The sequence below is a fragment of the Pseudophryne corroboree genome, chromosome 1, assembly GCF_028390025.1.
Source record: "Pseudophryne corroboree isolate aPseCor3 chromosome 1, aPseCor3.hap2, whole genome shotgun sequence".
Taxonomy (NCBI): Eukaryota; Metazoa; Chordata; class Amphibia; order Anura; family Myobatrachidae; genus Pseudophryne; species Pseudophryne corroboree.
In genome coordinates, this window is record NC_086444.1 from 817,532,493 (window position 1) to 817,558,090 (window position 25,598).

General features: G+C 45.6%; 1 protein-coding gene across 2 annotated transcripts in view; it reads left to right on the forward strand.

Annotated features, from left to right (window-relative positions):
- RBPMS (RNA binding protein, mRNA processing factor) overlaps positions 1 to 25,598 on the forward strand; it is a 288,589-nt gene that overhangs the window by 115,476 nt on the left and 147,515 nt on the right. For both annotated transcript variants that reach the window (XR_010176286.1, XM_063919382.1), the window contains exons 3-4: positions 293 to 331; positions 6,573 to 6,635. Coding sequence is in view for 1 of the 2 variants with exons in the window: in XM_063919382.1 (XP_063775452.1) it covers positions 293 to 331; positions 6,573 to 6,635 (102 nt within the window). In the remaining variant the exon portion in view is untranslated. The remainder of the gene's footprint in view (positions 1 to 292; positions 332 to 6,572; positions 6,636 to 25,598) is intronic.

A 25,598-nucleotide genomic window follows, 5' to 3' on the forward strand; every position in this document is an offset into this window, starting at 1 on the left:
AGATCCTATGTGTCCTCCCTCTGCAGCGTCTACTGACCGGTTGTGCCTCCTAACCTAGGTAATTCAGAGCATGGCAGTGCAGATATTCTTAAATGTTTCTCATTCACATAAAATATGAAACCCATTATTCTGTAAATAGGTGATGAGCAGCATATATATTGTACAAGCTGTCTGCATACAGTATATCTATTTATTTTTGTGCATTTGTAACGGTGTGTTGATCAATCCAAAATATTGTTCTTTGTGGTGCTTGGATACTGACATAATGTGTTTTCTGTATTATTTTTTTCAGGGTTATGAAGGATCTTTAATAAAGCTCACATCAAAGCAGGTAAGAATATGTCATTTCTTAGATTTTGTTAGTTGTTATGGAAGTCACTGGTTTATACTTACACAATGTTGCAGCATAACCTTTATCAGTGCTGTTTGGGGATGAGTGGGTAAATGTATTACCCTTCGTTATGGGGGAGAAGTGGTATCAGCTTACGTTATGTGCGCTATGCCGCTTCTCCCCCATGTATGAAGGCAGCGGTGTCTGCAGGGTGACAGATAGCAGCCCGATAAGCATCTATTTCGACAGCTGTAGGTGGCGATGCCCATTCACCACAGCAGGGACAGAGCTGTCCCTGGCTGTGACAGGTGCCGGCTCCAGAGCGCGCAGGGAGATCCCGAGTGAGTAGCGAGATCCCGCGCAGGTGCACTGGAGCCGGCTGGGACAGGGAGACACATTGATTCAAGCACTGAGCTGAAGTGCTGTGTGCTCGGGGAACATCACTGGATTGGGGAGCGCTTTGGCAGACAAGACGTTAGTATATCTTGTTGATGTCCCTTCCTGTTTCGCCTCGGTAATGAGGCAAAGCAGGAAGTGTTATAGCAGCACGATCCATGCCACTATAATACATTTACCCTGAGTTGAGGTAGACAGATCTGTGGCCAACACTTATCAGTTTCAGAGGTGAATCTGCAATTAGCCAGTCAGAACCATCATCATCAGTTGCATGTATTTGCACCTACCCTTGGGAACCTGAAATTGTTACAGCTTAGTCATGCAAGTTTACATCTAATTGCAATAACACAAACATGCCCTTACAGTACTCAGCCTACCGTAGAACATCCCTTCCCTCCCTTATTCTACCATCTGCAAGTCAGATATGAGCGAACTTGTATAAATGGATGGCCTGTTTTATGCTACACGTACTGGTGTAAATCCAACTGTGCATCAGCCCCAAAGTGACTGTATTATTGCCCACTAGGACTACACCTGCCGAATTACCAGGCTGGCTCTGTGGGGATGACGTGGCGTAGTGTAGCAATAGGGGAACCACTGGGGGGGGGACACGTGACTGCACAATTCTGTCATCATGGCCCATCCCCCGCTACCCAATGCCACTATCACAAAATTGTGAAGCAGAGGACAAGGTCACTATAATAAAATACAGCAGAAATTGCTTCATTGGCCGTCTGGACCAACCCGTTCACTCGGCAGCTGGATGGCTGCGGCAGTTCTGGGAAACTTGCCCACCATTCTGGGCATCTGTGAGCGCTATCCAAGATTCGGGAGAGTAAGCAAGTATGACTAGGGCTGTCTCAGACAATACTTCATTTCTTATATTATATTATATTTCATGTAGACCAAAAAAATAAAAAAATTAACAAGCCACACCCTGTGGAACCGCAGTCCTGGTTTTATATGTAATTAAAAAAAAGGGGGGGGGGGGGGGGACTGGATTGCACATCCTATTACTAAAGATATCAAGAGGTGCTATCATGCTGAAGCTTCTAATACTATGCTGGAGGAAGAGAAATGCAGATGCACACTCTTAGCACTAAGAACACTGATAGTAAAAATAATTTAAATAAACCCTCACAATTAACATGGAGTATAATTGAAGTTCTTAGCACACATTTGCACAAATATGCGGGCCCATGTACCACGGCCAGGTGACTTCATCACATGGGTCCCTAACATTCCTAATACTATCACATTATATAAATTTATACAGGACTTACCTCTAAATAGTTCCCTTACAATGTGTGATCGGAAATGCAGGAACCCAGCTAATTAAAACACCTGAGGGTGAATGGGAGGAGTTCCAATGCCAGAGGAAGGAAGCCTTGCCTTCCAGTGTACAATATATACACAAATATAGAGGAAAAAGGGGGGAAACTGGATTGCACATCCTATTACTAAAGATATCAAGAGGTGCTATCATGCTGAGGCTTCTAATACTATGCTGGAGGAAGAGAGATGCAGATGCACACTTCTAGCACTAAGAACAATGATAGTAAAAATTATTTAAATATGTAATAACAATAGTAAACATTTGAGTCTGTTCATGAATCTATAAACATGTTAGTATAGCCAAGGTCAATTCATAAATTGAGTCAGGAATGCTACTTTTATTGAAAGTGACACTGAGAAGAGTGGAACAGCCTTTTGGGCAAATAGTAAAGAAAACCTTCAATATTATTTTTGAGCAGAAAGATCACTGCTTGAAATAGGTCTACATAGTATACTAACTGGTTTTCAGCAGCTGTTTAATCACTTGTTTGACATGTACAGGAAGGAAGCAAAAAAAAAAAAAAGGACTTATTTAGGTTTGTTATGAGCTTTGCATTTGGACATAAACACTGCATGCAGCTTTTTTTTTACCAGCTGTCAGAGCAGAAATTGTGCATGGCACTTACTAATAACCCTTTCAGACCGCCTGAGGCGGGTCGCACACGGGAGCTCCCAGTGTGCGCCCTGTTACTGCAGACTGCAACCCGGCACATTGCCGGGTTGGTGACGTCAGTGGTGACACGGCAGGGGTGGTGTATGGAAATCACATGATCTCCAAGCGCCGCCCGTACACAGAGAGTGAACGGTAAACGGGTCACATCAACCCAGCTCCCGTTCACACCGCACAGTGAGCCCGGTTGAAAACGTGTTCAACCCTGCTCACGACCAGGGTTGAGATACTCGACCCGGTATTTCAACCCTTGCACCTGAACACGGGTTATGTGCGCTCATGTGCCCATAAACCGTGTTCAGAGGTGGCGGTCTGAAAGGGGTATAAGCAATCCCCATTGATATTAATCATCTACAACTTAATAATATACCTTGTAAATCATGTTTTAACATCATTTTAATTTTTATTAGCAATAATCCTACTTTTTTTTATGTTGTAGACCTAAAAACATATTTTTGTGTTGATATCGCTATAAAACCTAATATATATATTTTTTATGTGGAATAAACACAATGTCACAAAATGTATGGTAGGACCAGTATGTTTACTGACACTAGCATTTCTTTGCATAGTACCATTGTACTAGAAGCAGCTGCATTCCCTGAATGCTTGTGCACCGGGGACCATGGTTTTCTCTGGATATATAAAGGTTGTGCTATCCATTCAACCCTGTTTCCATAGGCACAACCTCAATTGGCTATTATAGTGAACATTGGCCCTCATTCCGAGTTGTTCGCTCGTTGCCGAGTTTCGCTATATTGCGATTAGTCACTTACTGCTCATGCGCAAGGGTCGCAGAGCGCATGCGCTTAGTTATTTTACTCAAAAGTTAGGTATATTACTCACGGCATAACGAGGAATTTTCATCGTTCTGGTGATCGTAGTGTGATTGACAGGAAGTGGGTGTTTCTGGGCGGAAACTGGCCGTTTTATGGGAGTGTGCGGAAAAACGCTGGCGTTTCTGTGAAAAACGCGGGAGTGTCTGAAGAAACGGGGGAGTATCTGGGCGAACGCTGGGTGTGTTTGACGTCAAACCAGGAACGAAACTGACTGAGGTGATCGCAATATAGGAGTAAGTCTGGAGCTACTCAGAAACTGCTAAGAAATTTCTATTCGCAAATCTGCTAATCTTTCGTTCGCAATTCTGCTATGCTAAGATACACTCCCAGAGGGCGGCGGCCTAGCGTGTGCAATGCTGCTAAAAGCAGCTAGCGAGCGAACAACTCGGAATGAGGGCCATAGCCCCTTTCCCTACATAGTTTTCAGAACCTTTACTACCAGATGGCCAGGATTGCGCTCGCCAGGCGAGCTGGTTGAGAGGGGCTCAGCCACCCTCAAATTTTGACCTTTGCGGGGCTTTTGGACTCATGACACTGGGGAAGACTTTACACATATTACACCTGAGCTGCTGGCAAGGGGCACTTGTACCCCTAGATATGCTACTGATTGCTTTTGTGCCTTTAGACAGTTCAATAATAGTCATCCAGTATTAATAATAAGCTCCCTGAACGAAATACCAGGTACTGAAAGATTTTCTAATAATGTTCTTGGCCTGCACAAGCTGTGCATGCGATATTCAATTTCACAGCACAATTATGCTTCTTGATAAAATACATGCTTAAGCTGATCAAGAAAGCATATGCAGCTCAATCATGTATTTATTTAAATTATGATCCGATTACATCATATTGGTCTCTGGATGAATCAGAAAAGTACCAAGGGATCAAATTTATAAATTAGCGATGAGACCTGGCTGGATCAGGATTGTCTGGAATTTAGTTGTAGCCAAGTTTCCAATCTGTGAGTCAGTATATTGGCTAACATTGCTAAAATGTCAATATAGAAATTCTAGTGGAAGATGTTTTACACGGTATGTTTCATCAGCCTATATAAATACTATGGTATTAACCCATGATACAGTAGCCAAACATAATCTGCAAAGGTTACTAGCTATCTGTAATACCGTATAAAACAGTGTAATTGCTGTTCTGTTATGTCATGTGTCGTAGATACAGTACATGAGCTCTCACTGTAAATGCTGAGGCTGTTCCCACTACAGATGTGTCTCTTCATACACCTAGCCTCACTACTTCATGCAGTGCGAGATGCCTGGTGTGATTCACAAACTGAGGAGTGTAGTATCTTTTTCACTCAAATGGGCATTTTAGCCACTTTTGGATGTAACAAAACCTCTTCACTTGACTGCACTGATTAATTTTATATGCGACACTTGTATATCTGTGTGCAACTGAGTCGGAATCTGTATACGAAGCACAATAGAAAAATTAGAATTAGAAAAAAAAAAAGCTGCAGCCGCTGTATCGTATCACTTTGTATACAGAGTCAGGCTCACTCGAACACAGATATGCTAGTGTACAAGTGTTGCACATCAAAGTTCAGTCTCGTGAAGCAGTTTTGTCAAATACTGCAATTAAAGCGCACAATCGAGCAAAAGAGATGCTCAGTGCAAGGCAAGTTGCACGGGACCCTGGTGCGCCAAGAAGAGATGTTTGGTGCGACTGCAGCAATAGTGTATGAGGACACATATGTATGTACATTTCAGATATATCAGCAAAACTAACTGTGTGGAGCAGTTACAAAGAACAGGATGTCAGCATACACTTTCAGATGCTGTTGGGAGACAACAGGAGACAATGGGGGTAATTCAGAGTTGATCGCAGCAGGAATTTTGTTAGCAGTTGGGCAAAACCATGTGCACTGCAGGTGGGGCAGATATAACATGTGCAGAGAGCGTTAGATTTGGTTGGGTTATTTTGTTTCTGTGCAGGATAAATACTGGCTGCTTTATTTTTACACTGTAATGTAGATTTCAGTTTGATCAAACCACACCCAAATCTAAAGTTAGGTACACACTATACAATTATCTGTCAGCTAATCTGCCAGATCTAGCTGGTCGGAATGAAAATCTAGTAATTGATGAGACCAAATTACAATCTATCATTTGTTCCCAAACACTGGAAAACTGTCAAATAAGTTGGTCATCCAAGTTGGGTAAATTTGTGTTTAACCAATTTGTATGAGCAACACACCCCACCCAAATCTAACTCTCTCTGCACATGTTATATCTGCTTCCCCTGAGTGCACATGGGCCCTCATTCCGAGTTGTTCGCTCGCAAGGCGAATGTAGCAGAGTTACACACGCTAAGCCGCCGCCTACTGGGAGTGAATCTTAGCTTCTTAAAATTGCGACCGACGTACGCGCAATATTGCGATTACAAACGAGTTAGCAGTTTCAGAGTAGCTCCAGACTTACTCTGCCTGTGCGATCATTTCAGTGCTTGTCGTTCCTGGTTGACGTCACAAACACACCCAGCGTTCGCCCAGCCACTCCCACCGTTTCCCCGGCCACTCCTGCGTTTTTTCCGGAAACGGTAGCGTTTTCAGCCACACGCCCCTGAAACGCCGTGTATCCGCCCAGTAACACCCATTTCCTGTCAATCACATTACGATCGCCGGAGCGAAGAAAAAGCCGTGAGTAAAAATACTTTCTTCATAGTAAAGTTACTTGGCGCAGTCGCAGTGCGAACATTGCGCATGCGTACTAAGCGGATTTTCACTGCGATGCGATGAAAAATACCGAGCGAACAACTCGGAATGAGGGCCATGGTTTTGCCCAACTGCTAACAAATTTGCTGCTGCGATCAACTCTGAATTAGGCCCAATAAGCAGCACACATATGCAGCGCTGCTACACGTTTTGTGGTTCGGAAATGAGCCTTATTGAGCCGTTATGAAACATTTTGCATACTGTGTATTTCTCACTACAATGTCATATAAAGTGTTTCTTCTTTCTAATGTTACTTTTTCTTTTGACCCACAGCCTGTTGGTTTTGTGAGTTTTGATAGCAGATCAGAAGCAGAAGCTGCCAAGAATGCATTAAATGTAAGTAAAACGATATACTGTAAGGATCTCCCACGTATTAAAGATATATAAAGATATCACACATATTAAATTTATTTATTAATGTTTAATGGGTGTGGATCATAGGGTCGACAGTCATTATGTCAACTACTATTGGTCGACAGTGACTAGGTCGACACCTGAAATAGGCCGACACTGTCATTATGTCGACATGGAAAAAGGTCGACAAGATTTTTTTTTACACTTCTTTGGTGTTTTCTTCTTTCTTCGTAAAGTGACCGGGAACCCCAATTAGTGCACCGTGTCCCCTCGCATGGCTCGCTTTGCTCGCCATGCTTCAGGAAAGGTGCCTCGCTCCACTACAGCTGTGATCGGCACATGTTACTATTCCCAATCGTAGTCCACGTGGATCGTAAAGTGTGAAAAAGTTCAAAACATGGGTGTAAAAAAGTGAAAAACTTATGTCAACATTTTTCATGTCGACATAGTGACCATGTTGACCTAATGCATGTCGACCAGAAGTTGTCGACCTAATGAGTGTCGACTTAAAGACCGGATCCCTGTTTAATGGCTACATGAGGAGTAGATAAGGAAACAATGCATTTTCTACTTTGTTTCATTCACAGCAGTTTATATAGTATGTATGTATATCTGGTTATGTCTTTGATGTATATAAACAAATATAAGGAGGCTCAGTACTCACAGGACTGGGTTACCCCATTCTGACATTGTTTTTGTTGTCCTTGTGCCTCCAATAAATCTTCAGAGTCTCTCTATTCTGCCTGGCATGCTTTCAGCCATCAGAGAACATCACAGTGCAGCATATGGCACTATAGACCAATAAATACATTTACCAGTGGTGAAGGTAGAAATATTTTCTTACGGGTACTGAGTGACAAAAAATAAGATTTTAAACCTACCGGTAAATCTTTTTCTCCTAGTCCGTAGAGGATGCTGGGGACTCCGTAAGGACCATGGGTATAGACGGGCTCCGCAGGAGATATGGGCACTCTAAAGACTTTAGGATAGAATGGGTGTGCAGTGGATCCTCCCTCTATGCCCCTCCTCCAGACCTCAGTTAGAGAAACTGTGCCCAGAGGAGACGGACAGTACGAGGAAAGGATTTTTGTTAATCTAAGGGCAAGATTCATACCAGCCCACACCACCCACACCGTATAACCTGGAATATACGTAACCAGTTAACAGTATGAACAAAACAGTATCAGCCAACGACTGATCTTAACTGTATCATAACCCTTATGTAAGCAACAACTATATACAAGTCTTGCAGAATTTTGTCCGCACTGGGACGGGCGCCCAGCATCCTCTACGGACTAGGAGAAAAAGATTTACCGGTAGGTGTAAAATCTTATTTTCTCTTACGTCCTAGAGGATGCTGGGGACTCCGTAAGGACCATGGGGATTATACCAAAGCTCCAAACCGGGCGGGAGAGTGCGGATGACTCTGCAGCACCGATTGAGCAAACATGACGTCCTCATCAGCCAGGGTATCAAACTTGTAGAACTTTGCAAAAGTGTTTGAACCCGACCAAGTAGCCGCTCGGCAAAGCTGTAAAGCCGAGACGCCTCGGGCAGCCGCCCAAGAAGAGCCCACCTTCCTAGTGGAATGGGCCTTTACCGAATTTGGTACCGGCAATCCAGCTGTAGAATGAGCCTGCTGAATCGTGTTACAGATCCATCGAGCAATAGTCTGCTTAGAAGCAGGAGCGCCAACCTTGTTGGCCGCATACAGGACAAACAGAGCTTCTGTTTTCCTAATCCGAGCCGTCCTGGCTACGTAAATTTTTAAGGCCCTGACTACATCAAGGGATTTGGAATCCTCCAAGTCTCCCGTAGCCACAGGCACCACAATAGGTTGGTTCATATGAAACGATGACACCACCTTCGGTAAAAATTGAGGATGAGTCCTCAACTCTGCTCTATCCACATGGAAAATGAGATAGGGGCTGTTATGAGACAAGGCCGCCAATTCGGACACCCGCCTCACAGATGCCAAGGCCAACAACATGACCACCTTCCAAGTGAGAAACTTTAATTCAACCGTTTGAAGAGGCCACTGAAAAGTCCTCGCATGAAACCTGCCGAAGGGGATGGCCTCGTAGGTCGCCACCATTTTCCCCAGTACTCGAGTGCATTGATGGACTGACACTCTTTTCGGTTTTAACAGGTCTCTGACCATGTTCTGGAGTTCCTGGGCTTTTTCCATTGGGAGAAAACCCCTCTTTTGTTCTGTGTCCAGAATCATGCCTAAGAAAGACAGCCGAGTCGTTGGAACCAACTGTGACTTTGGTAGATTTAGAATCCAGCCATGTTGCTGTAGTACTCTCAGGGAGAGCGACACGCTTTTCTGCAACTGTTCCTTTGATCTCGCTTTTATCAGGAGATCGTCCAAGTATGGGATAATTGTGACTCCTTGCCTGCGCAGGAGCACCATCATTTCCGCCATTGCTTTGGTGAACATCTGAAACTGGTAATGACAGTCCTGTACAGCAAATCTCAGGTATGCCTGATGAGGAGGATATATGGGTACGTGACACCATAAAATCCCCCGCTTCCAGGCTAGAGATAACTGCCATGAGCGATTCCATCTTGAACTTGAACCTTTTTAAGTACAGGTTCATGGATTTTAAATTTAGAATGGGTCTGACCGAGCCATCCGGTTTCGGGACCACAAATAGGGTTGAATAGTACCCTTTTCCCTGATGTATTAGGGGAACCTTGATAATCACTTGCTGTTGACACAGCTTTTGAATTGCAGCTAAAACTATCTCCCTCTCCGGGGAAGAAGCTGGTAAAGCCGATTTGAAGAATCGGCGAGGAGGCACGTCTTCGAATTCCAGCTTGTAGCCTTGGGATACTATTTCCATCGCCCAAGGATCCACGTCCGACTGACCCCAGACGTAGCTGAAGAATCGAAGACATGCCCCCACCGGTGCGGACTCCCTCAGTGGAGCCCCAGCGTCATGCGGTGGATTTAGTAGAAGCCGGGGAGGACTTCTGTTCCTGGGAACTGGCCGTAGCAGGCATTCTTTTCCCTCTACCCTTACCTCTGGCGAGGAAGGAAGGGCCCCGACCTCTTCTGGACTTATGCGACCGAAAAGACTGCATCTGATACTGTGGTGTTTTCTTTTGCTGTGGGGGAACATAAGGCAAAAAAGTAGATTTACCCGCGGTAGCTGTGGAAACCAGGTCCGCGAGACCTTCCTCAAATAAAACCTCACCCTTGTAAGTTAAAACTTCCATATGCCTCTTTGAGTCGGCATCACCCGTCCATTGGCGGGTCCACAGTGCTCGCCTAGCCGAGATCGCCATGGCGTTGGCCCTTGAACCTAGTAGCCCGACGTCTCTCTGAGCGTCTCTCATATATAAGACTGTGTCTTTGATGTGACCTAAGGTCAACAAAATGGTAACCCTCTTTAGGGTATCAATATCAGCTGACAAGGTATCTGTCCAAGCTGCTACCGCACTACAAACCCAAGCCGATGCAATTGCCGGTCTGAGCAAAGCACCCGTATGTGTATTGGCGACTGTAGCGCCACCTTCTTGGATAAGCGCGTTAAAACCTTGTCCATCCTGGGCGAGGATTCTCACCGTACCCTGTCCTGTGCAGGAAAAGGATACGCCATAAGAATTCTTTTGGGAATCTGCAGTTTTTTGTCTGGAGTTTCCCAAGCTTTTTCAAATAATGCGTTCAGCTCATGAGATGGGGGAAATGTTACCTCAGGTTTCTTTTCCTTAAACATGTGTACCCTCGTGTCAGGGACAGAGGGGTCATCTGTGATATGCAAAACATCTTTTATTGCAATAATCATATAATGAATACTTTTGGCCACCCTTGGGTGTAACCTTGCATCATCGTAGTCGATACTGGAGTCAGAATCCGTGTCTGTATCAGTGTCTGCTATTTGGGATAGGGGACGTTTTGAGACCCTGAAGGGCCCTTTGACACAGTTAAAGCCATGGATTGACTCCCTGCTTTTTCCCTGGACTCTGCTTTGTCCAATCTTTTATGTAATAAAGTCACATTTGCATTTAAAACATTCCACATGTCCAACCAATCAGGTGTCTGCGTTGCCGACGGAGACACCACCATCATCTGCTCCACCTCCTCCTTAGATGAGCCTTCCGCTTCAGACATGCCGACACACACGTACCGACACCCCTACACACTCAGGGATATATCTATATGGAGACAGTTCCCCCAATAAGGCCCTTTGGAGAGACAGAGAGAGAGTATGCCAGCACACACCCAGCGCCACCGGACTGAAATAAAATCCTAGTAGTACAGCGCTTTTATAGTAATATATATATATAAATACACTTCACTGCGCCAATTACATGTGCCCCCCCCCCCCCTCTTTTATGCCCCCTGTAACCGTGTTCAGCAGGGGAGAGTCCGGGGAGCCAGCTTCTGCAGTGTGCTGTGGAGAAAATGGCGCTGGTTAGTGCTGGAAGGATCAAGCCCCGCCCCCTCACCGGCGGGCTTCGGTCCCGCTCAAATTATTTATACTGGCGGGGGTTTATTAATATACTGCCTCTGCAGTATCTATTGTATATGCCAGTGTCCCTTGAGGTTAATAATGCTGCCCAGGGCGCCCCCCCCTCCGGCTCTGTGAGGAGGACGGTGGCGCGGCTTCGGGACGAACGGCGAGGGTGGGACCTGCGTTCCGACTCCCTCTGGAGCTAATGGTGTCCAGTAGCCTAAGTAGCAGAGCCTATCATTTAAGTAGGTCTGCTTCTCTCCCCTCAGTCCCACGATGCAGGGAGCCTGTTGCCAGCAGTGCTCCCTGAAAATAAAAAACCTAACAAAAGTCTTTTTCAGAGAAACTCAGGAGAGCTCCCCTGCAGTGCATCCAGTCGCCTCTGGGCACAGGATCTAACTGAGGTCTGGAGGAGGGGCATAGAGGGAGGGGCCAGTGAACACCCATTCTATCCTAAAGTCTTTAGAGTGCCCATGTCTCCTACGGAGCCCGTCTATACCCATGGTCCTTACGGAGTCCCCAGCATCCTCTAGGGCGTAAGAGAAATGGGCGTGGTCATGTGTTGTGATGGGGCGTGGCCACATGCTGCTAGTGGGAGTGGCTACATGACACTAGCGGCGTGGCCACGTGACGCAGCCCCTTTTTTCGAGGATTCTGGAGGCAAGGCTAAAAATATATAGTAATGCCTCCAGTATAATTGAAATATACTGTATAGTGATACCTCCAGTATAATAGAAATATATAGTAATGCCCCTAATTTAATAACAATATATAGTAATGCCTCCATTATAACAGGAAAATACAGCCACTGTCGCACTCCCAGTAACCCTGACAAAGTGGGATGAGCCGTCATACTGCCAAGCACCATGGTCTTGTTGCTCTGTGGCACATTATAATTGTAGTAATGGCAAAGTGTGTGGCAGGTGGTACTGCGTACCCGCTGCCAAATTCTTAAGGGTACTCCGTACCCGAGCGTACCCGCATACTTGCACCACTGACATTTACATAGAAACTATTCTCTATACCATATCACTGTTCGTAATATGGACTTTTGTAGTTGTGCAGCTTAAAGGTGATATTTTGTGTAAAAAAACGATATATGGTGTGTACACACGGGGAGATATTTTCTTAAGAATTTGACTTTATAGTAAAAATCGTAAGTAAAGTTAGTGCAGATCGCAAGGTGAAAGTCACTTTGCGATGCCGATACGCGGTCTCGCCCAACTTGTCCGTCCAACTAAAACAGTGCTAAGTATAGTAGCTGCTCATATAGGACATGATCTGATAAAAGATCTGGTATTAGGTCATTAGTATCATCCACAGATTTATATTGGTTTCCAATCTCAGCATCTGAGGCTACTGCTCAGAGCAGATAAAATTACCGGCTTTATTACCATTTGCTGAAACATGCTATAACCACAAAGATATGAAAAGTCAGATTAAGTTGAAACAGTGAAACAGAGTTCATTGCTAGTTAAGTTCATTGTAGCACATGATGTTAATTTACATTTTGAGGCAATAGTTATTTTTGTAGTTTCTTGATGTCAGCTAATTATGAATAAGCAAAATTCAGTTAACACTTTCAGGTTCAACTAGCCAGACTGCAGGGAGTACAGTACATAGGGGGTCATTCCGAGTTGTTCGCTCGGTAAAAATCTTCGCATCGCAGCGATTTTCCGCTTAATGCGCATGCGCAATGTCCGCACTGCGACTGCGCCAAGTAAATTTGCTATGCACTTAGGAATTTTACTCACGGCTTTTTCTTCGTTCTGGCGATCGTAATGTGATTGACAGGAAATGGGTGTTACTGGGCGGAAACAGGCCGTTTTATGGGCGTGTGGGAAAAAACGCTATCGTTTCCGGAAAAAACGCAGGAGTGGCCGGAGAAACGGGGGAGTGTCTGGGCGAACGCTGGGTGTGTTTGTGACGTCAAACCAGGAACGACAAGCACTGAACTGATCGCAGAAGCCGAGTAAGTCTGGAGCTACTCAGAAACTGCTACGAGGTGTGTAATCACAATATTGCGAATACATCGTTCGCAATTTTAAGATGCTAAGATTCACTCCCAGTAGGCGGCGGCTTAGCATGAGCAAATCTGCTAAAATCCGCTTGCGAGCGAACAACTCGGAATGACCCCCATAGTGAAATACCGTGCTATATGGACATATAGCAATGGACATACAATTTTACCGCCGGTGTTGGGGGATGCAACACTTACAGTATGGTGGACTTTTCTTTTATGGGGGGTAATTTAACAACTAATATGGACTCCTCCAACTTCTTAGTTCCTTTGATTCCTCTCTTGGTTTCTGGAACACTTTGTCACTTCAGTTTCTGGGTGACTGTAAACATTTACAGACTTACACCATATTGTGTTTATGTTATATATACTTTTACATGTCTGGATCTCCAATATGAATTTCAGTTGATCATCACCATGGAGAAAAATCTGTAAAGGTTATATAGATTTATAAGGACATTTGTTGGGACATTTCTTTAGTGCCTAACCTGTATATATTTTTTTGCTCATATGTTATATCCAAAGGGCTGATTACTTTTTACACCTTCTGAGCATTTCCCTTAATATCTTTTCTGCAGAGAAAGCATGTTCAGTAGAGCCAAGCAGGATCCACAGGAGGATACTCCTACCCTGAATCTGCTACAGGGGCTGGTGATGTAGTGTACTGCAGAGCCATAACTAGACTTTTTAGTGCCCTGTACAAGAAAGACAATTGCCCCCCAGCCCCTACCCCTGTTTTTCCAATAGGGATATAGCATGCTCTTTGGGAAAGTGGCATGACAAAATGATACCAGGGAAAGTCCACCTCTACACCATTATCTGCTTTGCTGTGAGGGCACCCAATGTAACACTGTATTATGTGGCTGTGCCGGACCCCGACTGCTTTCTATATATATATTTCTCTAACGTCCTAGTGGATGCTGGGGACTCCGTAAGGACCATGGGGAATAGACGGGTTCCGCAGGAGACAGGGCACTTTAAGAAAGAATTTGGATACTGGTGTGCTCTGGCTCCTCCCTCTATGTCCCTTTTCCAGACCTCAGTTTGAATCTGTGCCCGGACGAGCTGGGTGCTACTTAGTGAGCCCTCCTGAGCTTGCTATAAGAAAGTATTTTGTTAGGTTTTTTATTTTCAGGGAGCTCTGCTGGCAACAGACTCTCTGCTACGTGGGACTCAGGGGAGAGAAGCAGCCCTACTCACTGAAGATAGGTCCTGCTTCTTAGGCTACTGGACACCATTAGCTCCAGAGGGATCGTACACAGGATCGCACCCTTGGTCGTCCGATCCCGGAGCCGCGCCGCAGTCCCCCTCGCAGAGCCGGAAGACAGAAGCCGGTGACAGAAGCAAGAAGACTTCGAAATCGGCGGCAGAAGACTCCAGTCTTCATATGAGGTAGCGCACAGCACTGCAGCTGTGCGCCATTGCTCCCACACTAAACCCACATACTCCGGTCACTGTAGGGTGCAGGGCGCAGGGGGGGCGCCCTGGGCAGCAATTAGAGACCTCTTTGGCAAAAGTTGGCATAATATACAGTTGGGCACTGTATATATGTATGAGCCCCTGCCAAAATTGTACATGAAAGCGGGACAGAAGCCCGCCGTCGAGGGGGTGGGGCTTCTTCCTCAGCACTCACCAGCGCCATGTTTTTTCTCCACAGCACCGCTGAGAGGAAGCTCCCCAGTCTCTCCCCTGCAGTTACACGGTAGAAGAGGGTAAAAAGAGAGGGGGGGCACATAATTAGGCGCAAAAATCAATATAAACAGCAGCTACTGGGTTAACATTAAGTTACTGTGTTATTCCTGGGTTAATAGCGCTGGGGTGTGTGCTGGCATACTCTCTCTCTGTCTCTCCAAAGGGCCTTATGGAGGAATTGTCTTCAGATGATCATTCCCTGAGTGTGTGGTGTGTCGGTACGTGTGTGTCGACATGTCTGAGGTAAAAGGCTCCCCTAAGGAGGAGATGGAGCAAATATGTGTGTGAGAGGGTGTCTCCGTCGACAATTCCGACACCTGTTTGGATATGTGTAATTAAGTGCTAAGGTGAATTTATTGCACAAAAGATTAGAGAACAGACAGGAAATCTACCCATGTCTGTCCCTAGGTCGCAGAGACCTTTAGAGTCTCTCAATGCTCACTATCCAAAATAATAGACACTGATATCGACACGGAGTTTGACTCCAGTGTCGACTACGATAATGCAAAGTTACAGCCAAAATGGCAGAAAAGTATTCAATATATGATTATTGTAATAAAAGATGATTTGCATATCACTGATGACTCATCTGTCCCTGACACAAGGGTACACATGTTTAAGGGGAAGAAAGCTGAGGTAAATTTCCCTCCTCTCATGATGAAAAAGAGCGGGAATCTCCAGACAAGAGACTGCAGTTTCCCACAAAGAATTCTCAGGCAGTATCCTTTCCCCACTAGGGCCAGGATATGATGGGAATCTTCCCCTAGGGTGTCACGTGTGCCCAAAAGGTAGCCCTGACAGAACAGCTTTTCTCAGGGATCCTGCAGATAGCGTGCACATTCTGGTACACTACTCAGACCGGCGATTGTGTCGGCATGGGTTTATAGCTCTGTGGCAGCGTGGACAGGTACCTTATCAGCAGAGATTGAGACCCTAGTATGCATATAGATATATATATGTATATATAGAGATATATATATATATATATTAAAGATGCTGTCTTAAGAGATATGTATGTATAAAACATGCCCAAAGAGACATGAGTATACTGGGTCCTAGAGTCAAAGCTATGTTGATTTCTGCTTGTCGTGTCCTGTAGAATATGCAATGGACAGATGATGCCGACTTAAGAGGCATATGGAAGGCTGAGGATTGTGGGGAGAAGGGTTCTCGGACCTGGTCTCCACAGCTATAGCTGGTAATTCTGATATTTTGCCTTATATTCCTGCACAGCCTAGGAAAGCACGACATTATTAAATGCAGCCTTTCGAAAAAGGGACAAGAAAGTCCGAGGTGCGTCCTTTCTTGCCAGAGGCGGGGGTAGAGGAAAGAAGCTGCACAACACAGCTAGTTCCCAGGAACAGAAGTCCTCCCCGGCCTCTACAAAAATCCACTGCATGTCGCTGGGGCTCCATAGGCGGAGCTAGGCCCGGTGGGGGCACGCCTTCGTAAGTTCAGCCACAAGTGGGTTCACTCCCTGTTAGATCCCTGGGCAATAGATATTGTGTCTCAGGGATACAAGCTGGACTTTGAGAAGATGCCCCCTCACCGACGGCCCTGCCGGCTTCCCCCCACGAGAGGGAAACAGTGTTAACTGCAATTCACAAATTATATCTTCAACAGGTGGTAGTCAAGGTTCCCCTCCTTCAACAAGGAGGGGGGTATTATTCGACCATGTTGTAGTCCCGAAACCAGACGGTTCGCTCAGACCCATATTGAATTTAAAATCCCTGAACATATACCTGAAAAGGTTCAAGTTCAAGATGGAATCGCTAAGAGCGGTCATTGCAAGCCTGAAAGGGGGAGAGTTTATGGTGGCTCGGGACATAACGGATGCATACCTTCATGTCTCCATTTATCCACCTCATCAGGCGTACCTCAGAATTGCGGTACGGGATTGTCATTACCAATTTCAGACGTTTCCGTTTGGTCTCTCCACGGCCTTGAGAATATTCACCATGGTAATGGCGGAAATGATGGTGCTCCTGCGGAAGCAAGGTGTCACTATTATCACGTACTTGGACGATCTCCTCATAAAAGCGAGATCGAGAGAGCAGTTGCTGAACAGCGTATCACTTTCTCTGGAAGTGTAATGGCAACACGGCTGGTTTCTGTATATTCCAAAGTCGCAGTTGGTTCTTACAGCTCATCTGCCTCTCCTAGGCATGATCCTAGACACAGACCAGAAAAGTGTTTATCTCCTGATAGAGCGAGCTCAGGAGCTCGTAACACTGGTCAGGAATCTTTTAAAACCAAAACAGGTGTCAGTGCATCACTGCACTCGAGTCCTGGGAAGGAGGGTGGCATCATACGAGGCCATTCCCTTCGGCAGGTTCCATGCGAGGACCTTCCAATGGGACTTACTGGACAAGTGGTCCGGATCACATCTTCAGATGCATCGGTTAATCACCCTATCCCCTAGGGCCAGGGTGTCTCTCCTGTGGTGGCTGCAGAGTGCTCACCTTCTCGAAGGTCGCAGATTCGGCATTCAGGACTGGGTCCTGGTGACCACGGATGCAAGCCTCCGAGGGTGGGGGGCAGTCACACAGGGAAGAAATTTCCAAGGGCTGTGGTCAAGGCAGGAGACTTGCCTTCACATCAATATCCTGGAACTAAGGGCCATATACAACGCCCTAAGTCAAGCGGACCCTGCTTCGCGACCAACCGGTTCTGATTCAGTCAGACAATATCACCGCAGTGGCTCATGTAACCGCCAAGGCGGCACAAGGAGCAGGGTGGCGATGGTAGAAGCCACCAGAATTCTTCGCTGGGCGGAGAATCACGTAAGCGCACTGTCAGCAGTGTTCATTCCGGGAGTGGACAACTGGGAAGCAGACTTCCTCAGCAGGCACAACCTCCACCCGGGAGAGTGGGGACTTCATCAAGAAGTCTTCATGCAGATTGCAAGTCGGTGGGAACTGCCACAGGTGGACATGATGGCATCTCGCCTCAACAAAAAGCTGCAGAGATATTGCGCCAGGTCAAGAGACCCTCAGGCGATAGCTGTGGACGCACTGGTGACACCGTGGGTGTTCCCGTCGGTCTATGTATTTCCTCCTCTTCCTCTCATACCCAAGGTGCTGAGAATCATAAGAAAAGAGGAGTGAGAACAATACTCTTTGTTCCGGATTGGCCAAGAAGGACTTGGTTTCCAGATCTACAAGAAATGCTCACAGAGGACCCGTGGCCTCTGCCTCTAAGACAGGACTTGTGCAACAGGGGACCTGTCTGTTCCAAGACTTACCGCGGCTGCTTTTGACGGCATGGCGGTTGAACGCCGGATCCTAGCAGAAAAAGGCATTCCGGATGAGGTCATTCCTACGCTGATAGAGGCTAGGAAGGATGTGACGGCTTAACATTATCACCGTATATGGCGAAAATATGTTGCTTGGTGTGAGGCCAGGAATGCCCCTACGGAGGAATTCCAGCTGGGCCGTTGCATTCACTTCCTACAGTCGGGAGTGACTTTGGGCCTGAAATTGGGTTCCATTAAGGTCCAGATTTCGGCTCTATCCATTTTCTTTCAAAAAGAACTGGCTTCTCTACCTGAAATTCAGACGTTTGTAAAGGGAGTGCTGCATATTCAGCCCCCTTTTGTGCCTCCAGTGGCACCTTGGGATCTTAACGTGGTGTTGAGTTTCCTGAAGTCACACTGGTTTGAGCCACTCAAAACCGTGGAGTTAAAATTTCTTACGTGGAAGGTGGTCATGCTATTAGCCTTGGCGTCAGCTAGGCGTGTGTCAGAATTAGCGGCTTTGTCACATAAAAGCCCTATCTGGTTTTCCATATGGACAGGGCAGAATTGCGGACTCGTCCACAATTTCTGCAAAAGGTGGTGTCATCCTTTCATATGAACCAACCTATTGTGGTGCCTGTGGCTACTCGTGATTTGGAGGATTCTGAGTTACTAGATGTGGTCAGGGCTTTGAAGGTTTATGTAGCCAGAATGGCTAGAGTCAGGAAAACTGAGTCGCTGTTTATCCTGTATGCATCCAACAAGCTTGGTGCTCCTGCTTCAAAGCAAACTATTGCTCGCTGGATCTGTAACACGATTCAGCAGGCTCATTCTGCGGCTGGATTGCCGCTTCCAAAATCAGTAAAAGCCCACTCCACAAGGAAGGTGGGCTCTTCTTGGGCGGCTGCCCGAGGGGTCTCGGCATTACAGCTTTGCCGAGCAGCTGCTTGGTCAGGTTCGAACACTTTTGAAAAGTTTTACAAGTTTGATACCCTGGCTGAGGAGGATCTTGTGTTTGCTCATTCAGTGCTGCAGAGTCATCCGCACTCTCCCGCCCGTTTGGGAGCTTTGGTATAATCCCCATGGTCCTTACGGAGTCCCCAGCATCCACTAGGACGTTAGAGAAAATAAGATTTTACTTACCGGTAAATCTATTTCTCGTAGTCCGTAGTGGATGCTGGGTGCCCGTCCCAAGTGCGGACTTCTTCTGCAATACTTGTATATAGTAATTGCTTAAATAAGGGTTATGTTTGGTTGCATCAGGGTTGATCTGATGCTCCGTTGTTGTTCATACTGTTAACTGGGTATGTTTATCACAAGTTATACGGTGTGATTGGTGTGACTGGTATGAGTCTTGCCCTGGATTCCAAAATCCTTTCCTTGTACTGTCAGCTCTTCCGGGCACAGTTTCTCTAACTGAGGTCTGGAGGAGGGACATAGAGGGAGGAGCCAGAGCACACCAGAATCTAAATTCTTTCTTAAAGTGCCCTGTCTCCTGCGGAGCCCGTCTATTCCCCATGGTCCTTACGGAGTCCCCAGCATCCACTACGGACTACGAGAAATAGATTTACCGGTAAGTAATATCTTAATATATACACACACACACACACACACACACACACACACACACACACACACACACACCCTTGATGAAATCTATCTGACGAAACACGTTGGGCCATCCCAGACTGCATCTCTCTAAATAGATGAGCATCTGCCATTAGAAAAAAAAATACAACAAAGTTTTTTTTTTCTATTACAATTTTATTGATTTTTAATTATCAATAAGTGTCACCTTTTATTGATTGTTTGTCTAGGAACCTCCATTTTTAGTGCGATTCATTTATTCTTTGCAAGTTTAGATATTTTGGCCCTCATTCCGAGTTGTTCGCTCGGTATTTTTCATCGCATCGCAGTGAAAATCCGCTTAGTACGCATGCGCAATGTTCGCACTGCGACTGCGCCAAGTAACTTTACTATGAAGAAAGTATTTTTACTCACGGCTTTTTCTTCGCTCCGGCGATCGTAATGTGATTGACAGGAAATGGGTGTTACTGGGCGGAAACACGGCGTTTCAGGGGCGTGTGGCTGAAAACGCTACCGTTTCCGGAAAAAACGCAGGAGTGGCCGGAGAAACGGTGGGAGTGCCTGGGCGAACGCTGGGTGTGTTTGTGACGTCAACCAGGAACGACAAGCACTGAAATGATCGCACAGGCAGAGTAAGTCTGGAGCTACTCTGAAACTGCTAAGTAGTTAGTAATCGCAATATTGCGAATACATCGGTCGCAATTTTAAGAAGCTAAGATACACTCCCAGTAGGCGTAGGCTTAGCGTGTGTAACTCTGCTAAATTCGCCTTGCGACCGATCAACTCGGAATGAGGGCCTTTATGTAATATACTTTTATTTGCTATATTTGTCTAAATAAATTCATCTTATACATACATAAATATATATATATACATATTTTAGAGACACATTTATAGAACATTGCAAGGAAATGGATTTGTACACAAATCCTCTGTAAACCACATTTATGCACTTAACTTGAGAACTCATTGTTAATTTGTTATACAGTTACAATACCATTTAATAGATAAAGGCCCCCATCCACTAGTCCGATTTGTGCAGTTTTCTTCAGATTTCAACACATCTGACTGTCATATCTGAAGAAAAGTGTCACATCGTATGGCTCTTCCGATCCGATGCGCTCTCCCGTGTCAGATATATCCGAACTACAGATCCCTGAGGCTGCCCCAACTATTTATCTGAATCTGAAGAAATCTGGTGCACATCGGATTGTTTTTTTTACTTCAGATGTATCTGATCAGATTCATATGAAACGTCACTTGACTGGCATCTCCCTGACCACTCCCACCCACCAAGAGGGGGAACAGCGGCAGCAGCAGCATCAGATCAATCACATGTAGCATGTGTGCATCAGATATATCTGAAGTGAATGTAATTAAAATTAAAGCCTGGGTCTGATCCGATTCCCGGGACGCTCCCGGGAGAGTTCAAGAGAAATCTGATGCTATCTGCAGTTCAGACAAGTCTGAGTAGTGGATGGCCACCTTTACACATTTCAATATGCTGACATACTGTACTGTACCCAGGATTCAACCCCATAACCTGCTGCATTCCAGTCAAACAGCCTACTTATTGAGCTATTTGATCCTGCATAAAAACCATGAACTTTCTAACTATGGGGGTCATTCCGAGTTGTTCGCTCGTTATTTTTTTCTCGCAACGGAGCGATTAGTCGCTAATGCGCATGCGCAATGTCCGCAGTGCGACTGCGCCAAGTAAATTTGCTATGCAGTTAGGTATTTTACTCACGGCATTACGAGGTTTTTTCTTCGTTCTGGTGATCGTAATGTGATTGACAGGAAGTGGGTGTTTCTGGGTGGAAACTGGCCGTTTTATGGGTGTGTGCGAAAAAACGCTACCGTTTCTGGGAAAAACGCGGGAGTGGCTGGAGAAACGGGGGAGTGTCTGGGCGAACGCTGGGTGTGTTTGTGACGACAAACCAGGAACGACAAGCACTGAACTGATCGCAGATGCCGAGTAAGTCTGGAGCTACTCAGAAACTGCTAAGAAGTGTCTATTCGCAATTCTGCTAATCTTTCGTTCGCAATTTTGATAAGCTAAGATTCACTCCCAGTAGGCGGCGGCTTAGCGTGTGCAAAGCTGCTAAAAGCAGCTTGCGAGCGAACAACTCGGAATGACCCCCTATATGAAGGTACTTGCACTTTGTAAAAAAAATAATCAGCATTGCAATTGAGCAGATCTATTTAGAGTGCAGTCACACAACCAATCCCTTGCAGCCACACAGTACATAGATCTGCTTAGCTGCAATGCTGATTATTTTTTCAAATAGTTAGAATTCTCTAGCTTAACATTTTCCAGCTTTCTATGTAATGGTAGATAGCTCAATGAATACGGTGGTTTACTGTAATGCTACAGATGATGGGTTTGAGTCCTGGGTATGTCAGCAGCTTGTAATATAATAAAGGACAATATTACTGAATAACAAAGTGCTCTCAAGTTAAGTTAATGAATGCTTTATAGGTATTAGCGATGGAAGGGGTGGGTGCAGGAGACAGGGGCAGTCAGGAGATGCTTCGCTTCAAAAAGCAGGGAAGCTACAAGTGAAAGTAATTAAAACTAGTGATGAGCGGGTTCGGTTCCTCGGAATCCGAACCCCCCCCGAACTTCACCCTTTTTACACGGGTCCGAGGCATACTCGGATTCTCCCGTATGGCTCGGTTAACCCGAGCGCGCCCGAACGTCATCATTCCGCTGTCGGATTCTCACGAGATTCGGATTCTATATAAGGAGCCGCGCGTCGCCGCCATTTTTCACTCGTGCATTGGAAATGATAGTGAGAGGACGTGGCTGGCGTCCTCTCACTTTGTTTCAGGGGGCTGCAGTGCAAATATCTTTATTCTGGGGACCAGCAGTATTATATAGGAGGAGTACAGTGCAGAGTTTTGCTGACCAGTGACCACCAGTATTATACGTTGTCTGCCTGAAAAACGCTCCATATCTGTGCTCAGTGTGCTGCATATATCTGTGCTCACACTGCTTTATTGTGGGGACTGGGGACCAGCAGTATTATATAGGAGGAGTACAGTGCAGAGTTTTGCTGACCAGTGACCACCAGTATTATACGTTGTCTGCCTGAAAAACGCTCCATATCTGTGCTCAGTGTGCTGCATATATCTGTGCTCACACTGCTTTATTGTGGGGACTGGGGACCAGCAGTATTATATAGGAGGAGTACAGTGCAGAGTTTTGCTGACCAGTGACCACCAGTATTATACGTTGTCTTCCTGAAAAACGCTCCATATCTGTGCTCAGTGTGCTGCATATATCTGTGCTCACACTGCTTTATTGTGGGGACTGGGGACCAGCAGTATTATATAGGAGGAGTACAGTGCAGAGTTTTGCTGACCAGTGACCACCAGTATTATACGTTCTCTGCCTGAAAAACACTCCATATCTGTGCTCAGTGTGCTGCATATATCTGTGCTCACACTGCTTTATTGTGGGGACTGGGGACCAGCAGTATTATATAGGAGGAGTACAGTGCAGCGTTTTGCTGACCAGTGACCACCAGTATTATACGTTCTCTGCCTGCAAAATGCTCCATATCTGTGCTCAGTGTGCTGCATATATCTGTGCTCACACTGCTTTATTGTGGGGACTGGGGACCAGCAGTATTATATAGGAGGAGTACAGTGCAGAGTTTTGCTGACCAGTGACCACCAGTATTATACGTTCTCTGCCTGAAAAACGCTTCATATCTGTGCTCAGTGTGCTGCATATATCTGTGCTCACACTGCTTTATTGTGGGGACTGGGGACCAGCAGTATTATATAGGAGGAGTACAGTGCAGAGTTTTGTTGACCAGTGACCACCAGTATTATACGTTCTCTGCCTGAAAAACGCTCCATATCTGTGCTGCATTGTAGTATATAGTAGGAGTACAGTGCATAATTTTGCTGACCACCAGTATATAATATATAGGAGTACAGTACAGAAGGCCACTGCTCTACCTACCTCTGTGTCGTCAAGTATACTATCCATCCATACCTGTGGTGCATTTCAGTTTTGCACAGTTTGCTGACCACCAGTATATAATATATAGCAGTATGGTACAGTAGGCCACTGTTCTACCTACCTCTGTGTCGTCAAGTATACTATCCATCCATACCTGTGGTGCATTTCAGTTTTGCACAGTTTGCTGACCACCAGTATATAATATATAGCAATACGGTACAGTAGGCCACTGCTCTACCTACCTCTGCGTCGTCAAGTATACTATCCATCCATACCTGTGGTGCATTTCAGTTTTGCACAGTTTGCTGACCACCAGTATATAATTTATAGCAGTACGGTACAGTAGGCCACTGCTCTACCTACCTCTGTGTCGTCAAGTATACTATCCATCCATACCTGTGGTGCATTTCAGTTTTGCACAGTTTGCTGACCACCAGTATATAATATATAGCAGTACGGTACAGTAGGCCACTGCTCTACCTACCTCTGTGTCGTCAAGTATACTATCAATCCATACCTGTGGTGCATTTCAGTTTTGCACAGTTTGCTGACCACCAGTATATAATACATAGCAGTACGGTACAGTAGGCCACTGCTCTACCTACCTCTGTGTCGTCAAGTATACTATCCATCCATACCTGTGGTGCATTTCAGTTTTGCACAGTTTGCTGACCACCAATATATAATATATAGCAGTACGGTACAGTAGGCCACTGCTCTACCTACCTCTGTGTCGTCAAGTATACTATCCATCCATACCTGTGGTGCATTTCAGTTTTGCACAGTTTGCTGACCACCAGTATATAATATATAGCAGTACGGTACAGTAGGCCACTGCTCTACCTACCTCTGTGTCGTCAAGTATACTATCCATCCATACCTGTGGTGCATTTCAGTTTTGCACAGTTTGCTGACCACCAGTATATAATATATAGCAGTACGGTACAGTAGGCCACTGCTCTACCTACCTCTGTGTCGTCAAGTATACTATCCATCCATACCTGTGGTGCATTTCAGTTTTGCACAGTTTGCTGACCACCAGTATATAATATATAGCAGTATGGTACAGTAGGCCACTGCTCTACCTACCTCTGTGTCGTCAAGTATACTATCCATCCATACCTGTGGTGCATTTCAGTTTTGCACAGTTTGCTGACGACCAGTATATAATATATAGCAGTACGGTACAGTAGGCCACTGCTCTACCTACCTCTGTGTCGTCAAGTATACTATCCATCCATACCTGTGGTGCATTTTAGTTGTGCGCAGTATATATAGTAGTAGGCCATTGCTATTGATACTGGCATATTATTCCACACATTAAAAAATGGAGAACAAAAATGTGGAGGGTAAAATAGGGAAAGATCAAGATCCACTTCCACCTCGTGCTGAAGCTGCTGCCACTAGTCATGGCCGAGATGATGAAATGCCATCAACGTCGTCTGCCAAGGCCGATGCCCAATGTCATAGTAGAGAGCATGTAAAATCCAAAAAACAAAAGTTCAGTAAAATGACCCAAAAATCAAAATGAAAAGCGTCTGAGGAGAAGCGTAAACTTGCCAATATGCCATTTACGACACGGAGTGGCAAGGAACGGCTGAGGCCCTGGCCTATGTTCATGGCTAGTGGTTCAGCTTCACATGAGGATGGAAGCACTCATCCTCTCGCTAGAAAAATGAAAAGACTTAAGCTGGCAAAAGCACAGAAAAGAACTGTGCGTTCTTCTAAATCACAAATCCCCAAGGAGAGTCCAATTGTGTCGGGTGCGATGCCTGACCTTCCCAACACTGGACGGGAAGAGGTGGCGCCTTCCACCATTTGCACGCCCCCTGCAAGTGCTGGAAGGAGCACCCACAGTCCAGTTCCTGATAGTCAAATTGAAGATGTCACTGTTGAAGTACACCAGGATGAGGATATGGGTGTTGCTGGCGCTGAGGAAGAAATTGACAAGGAGGATTCTGATGGTGAGGTG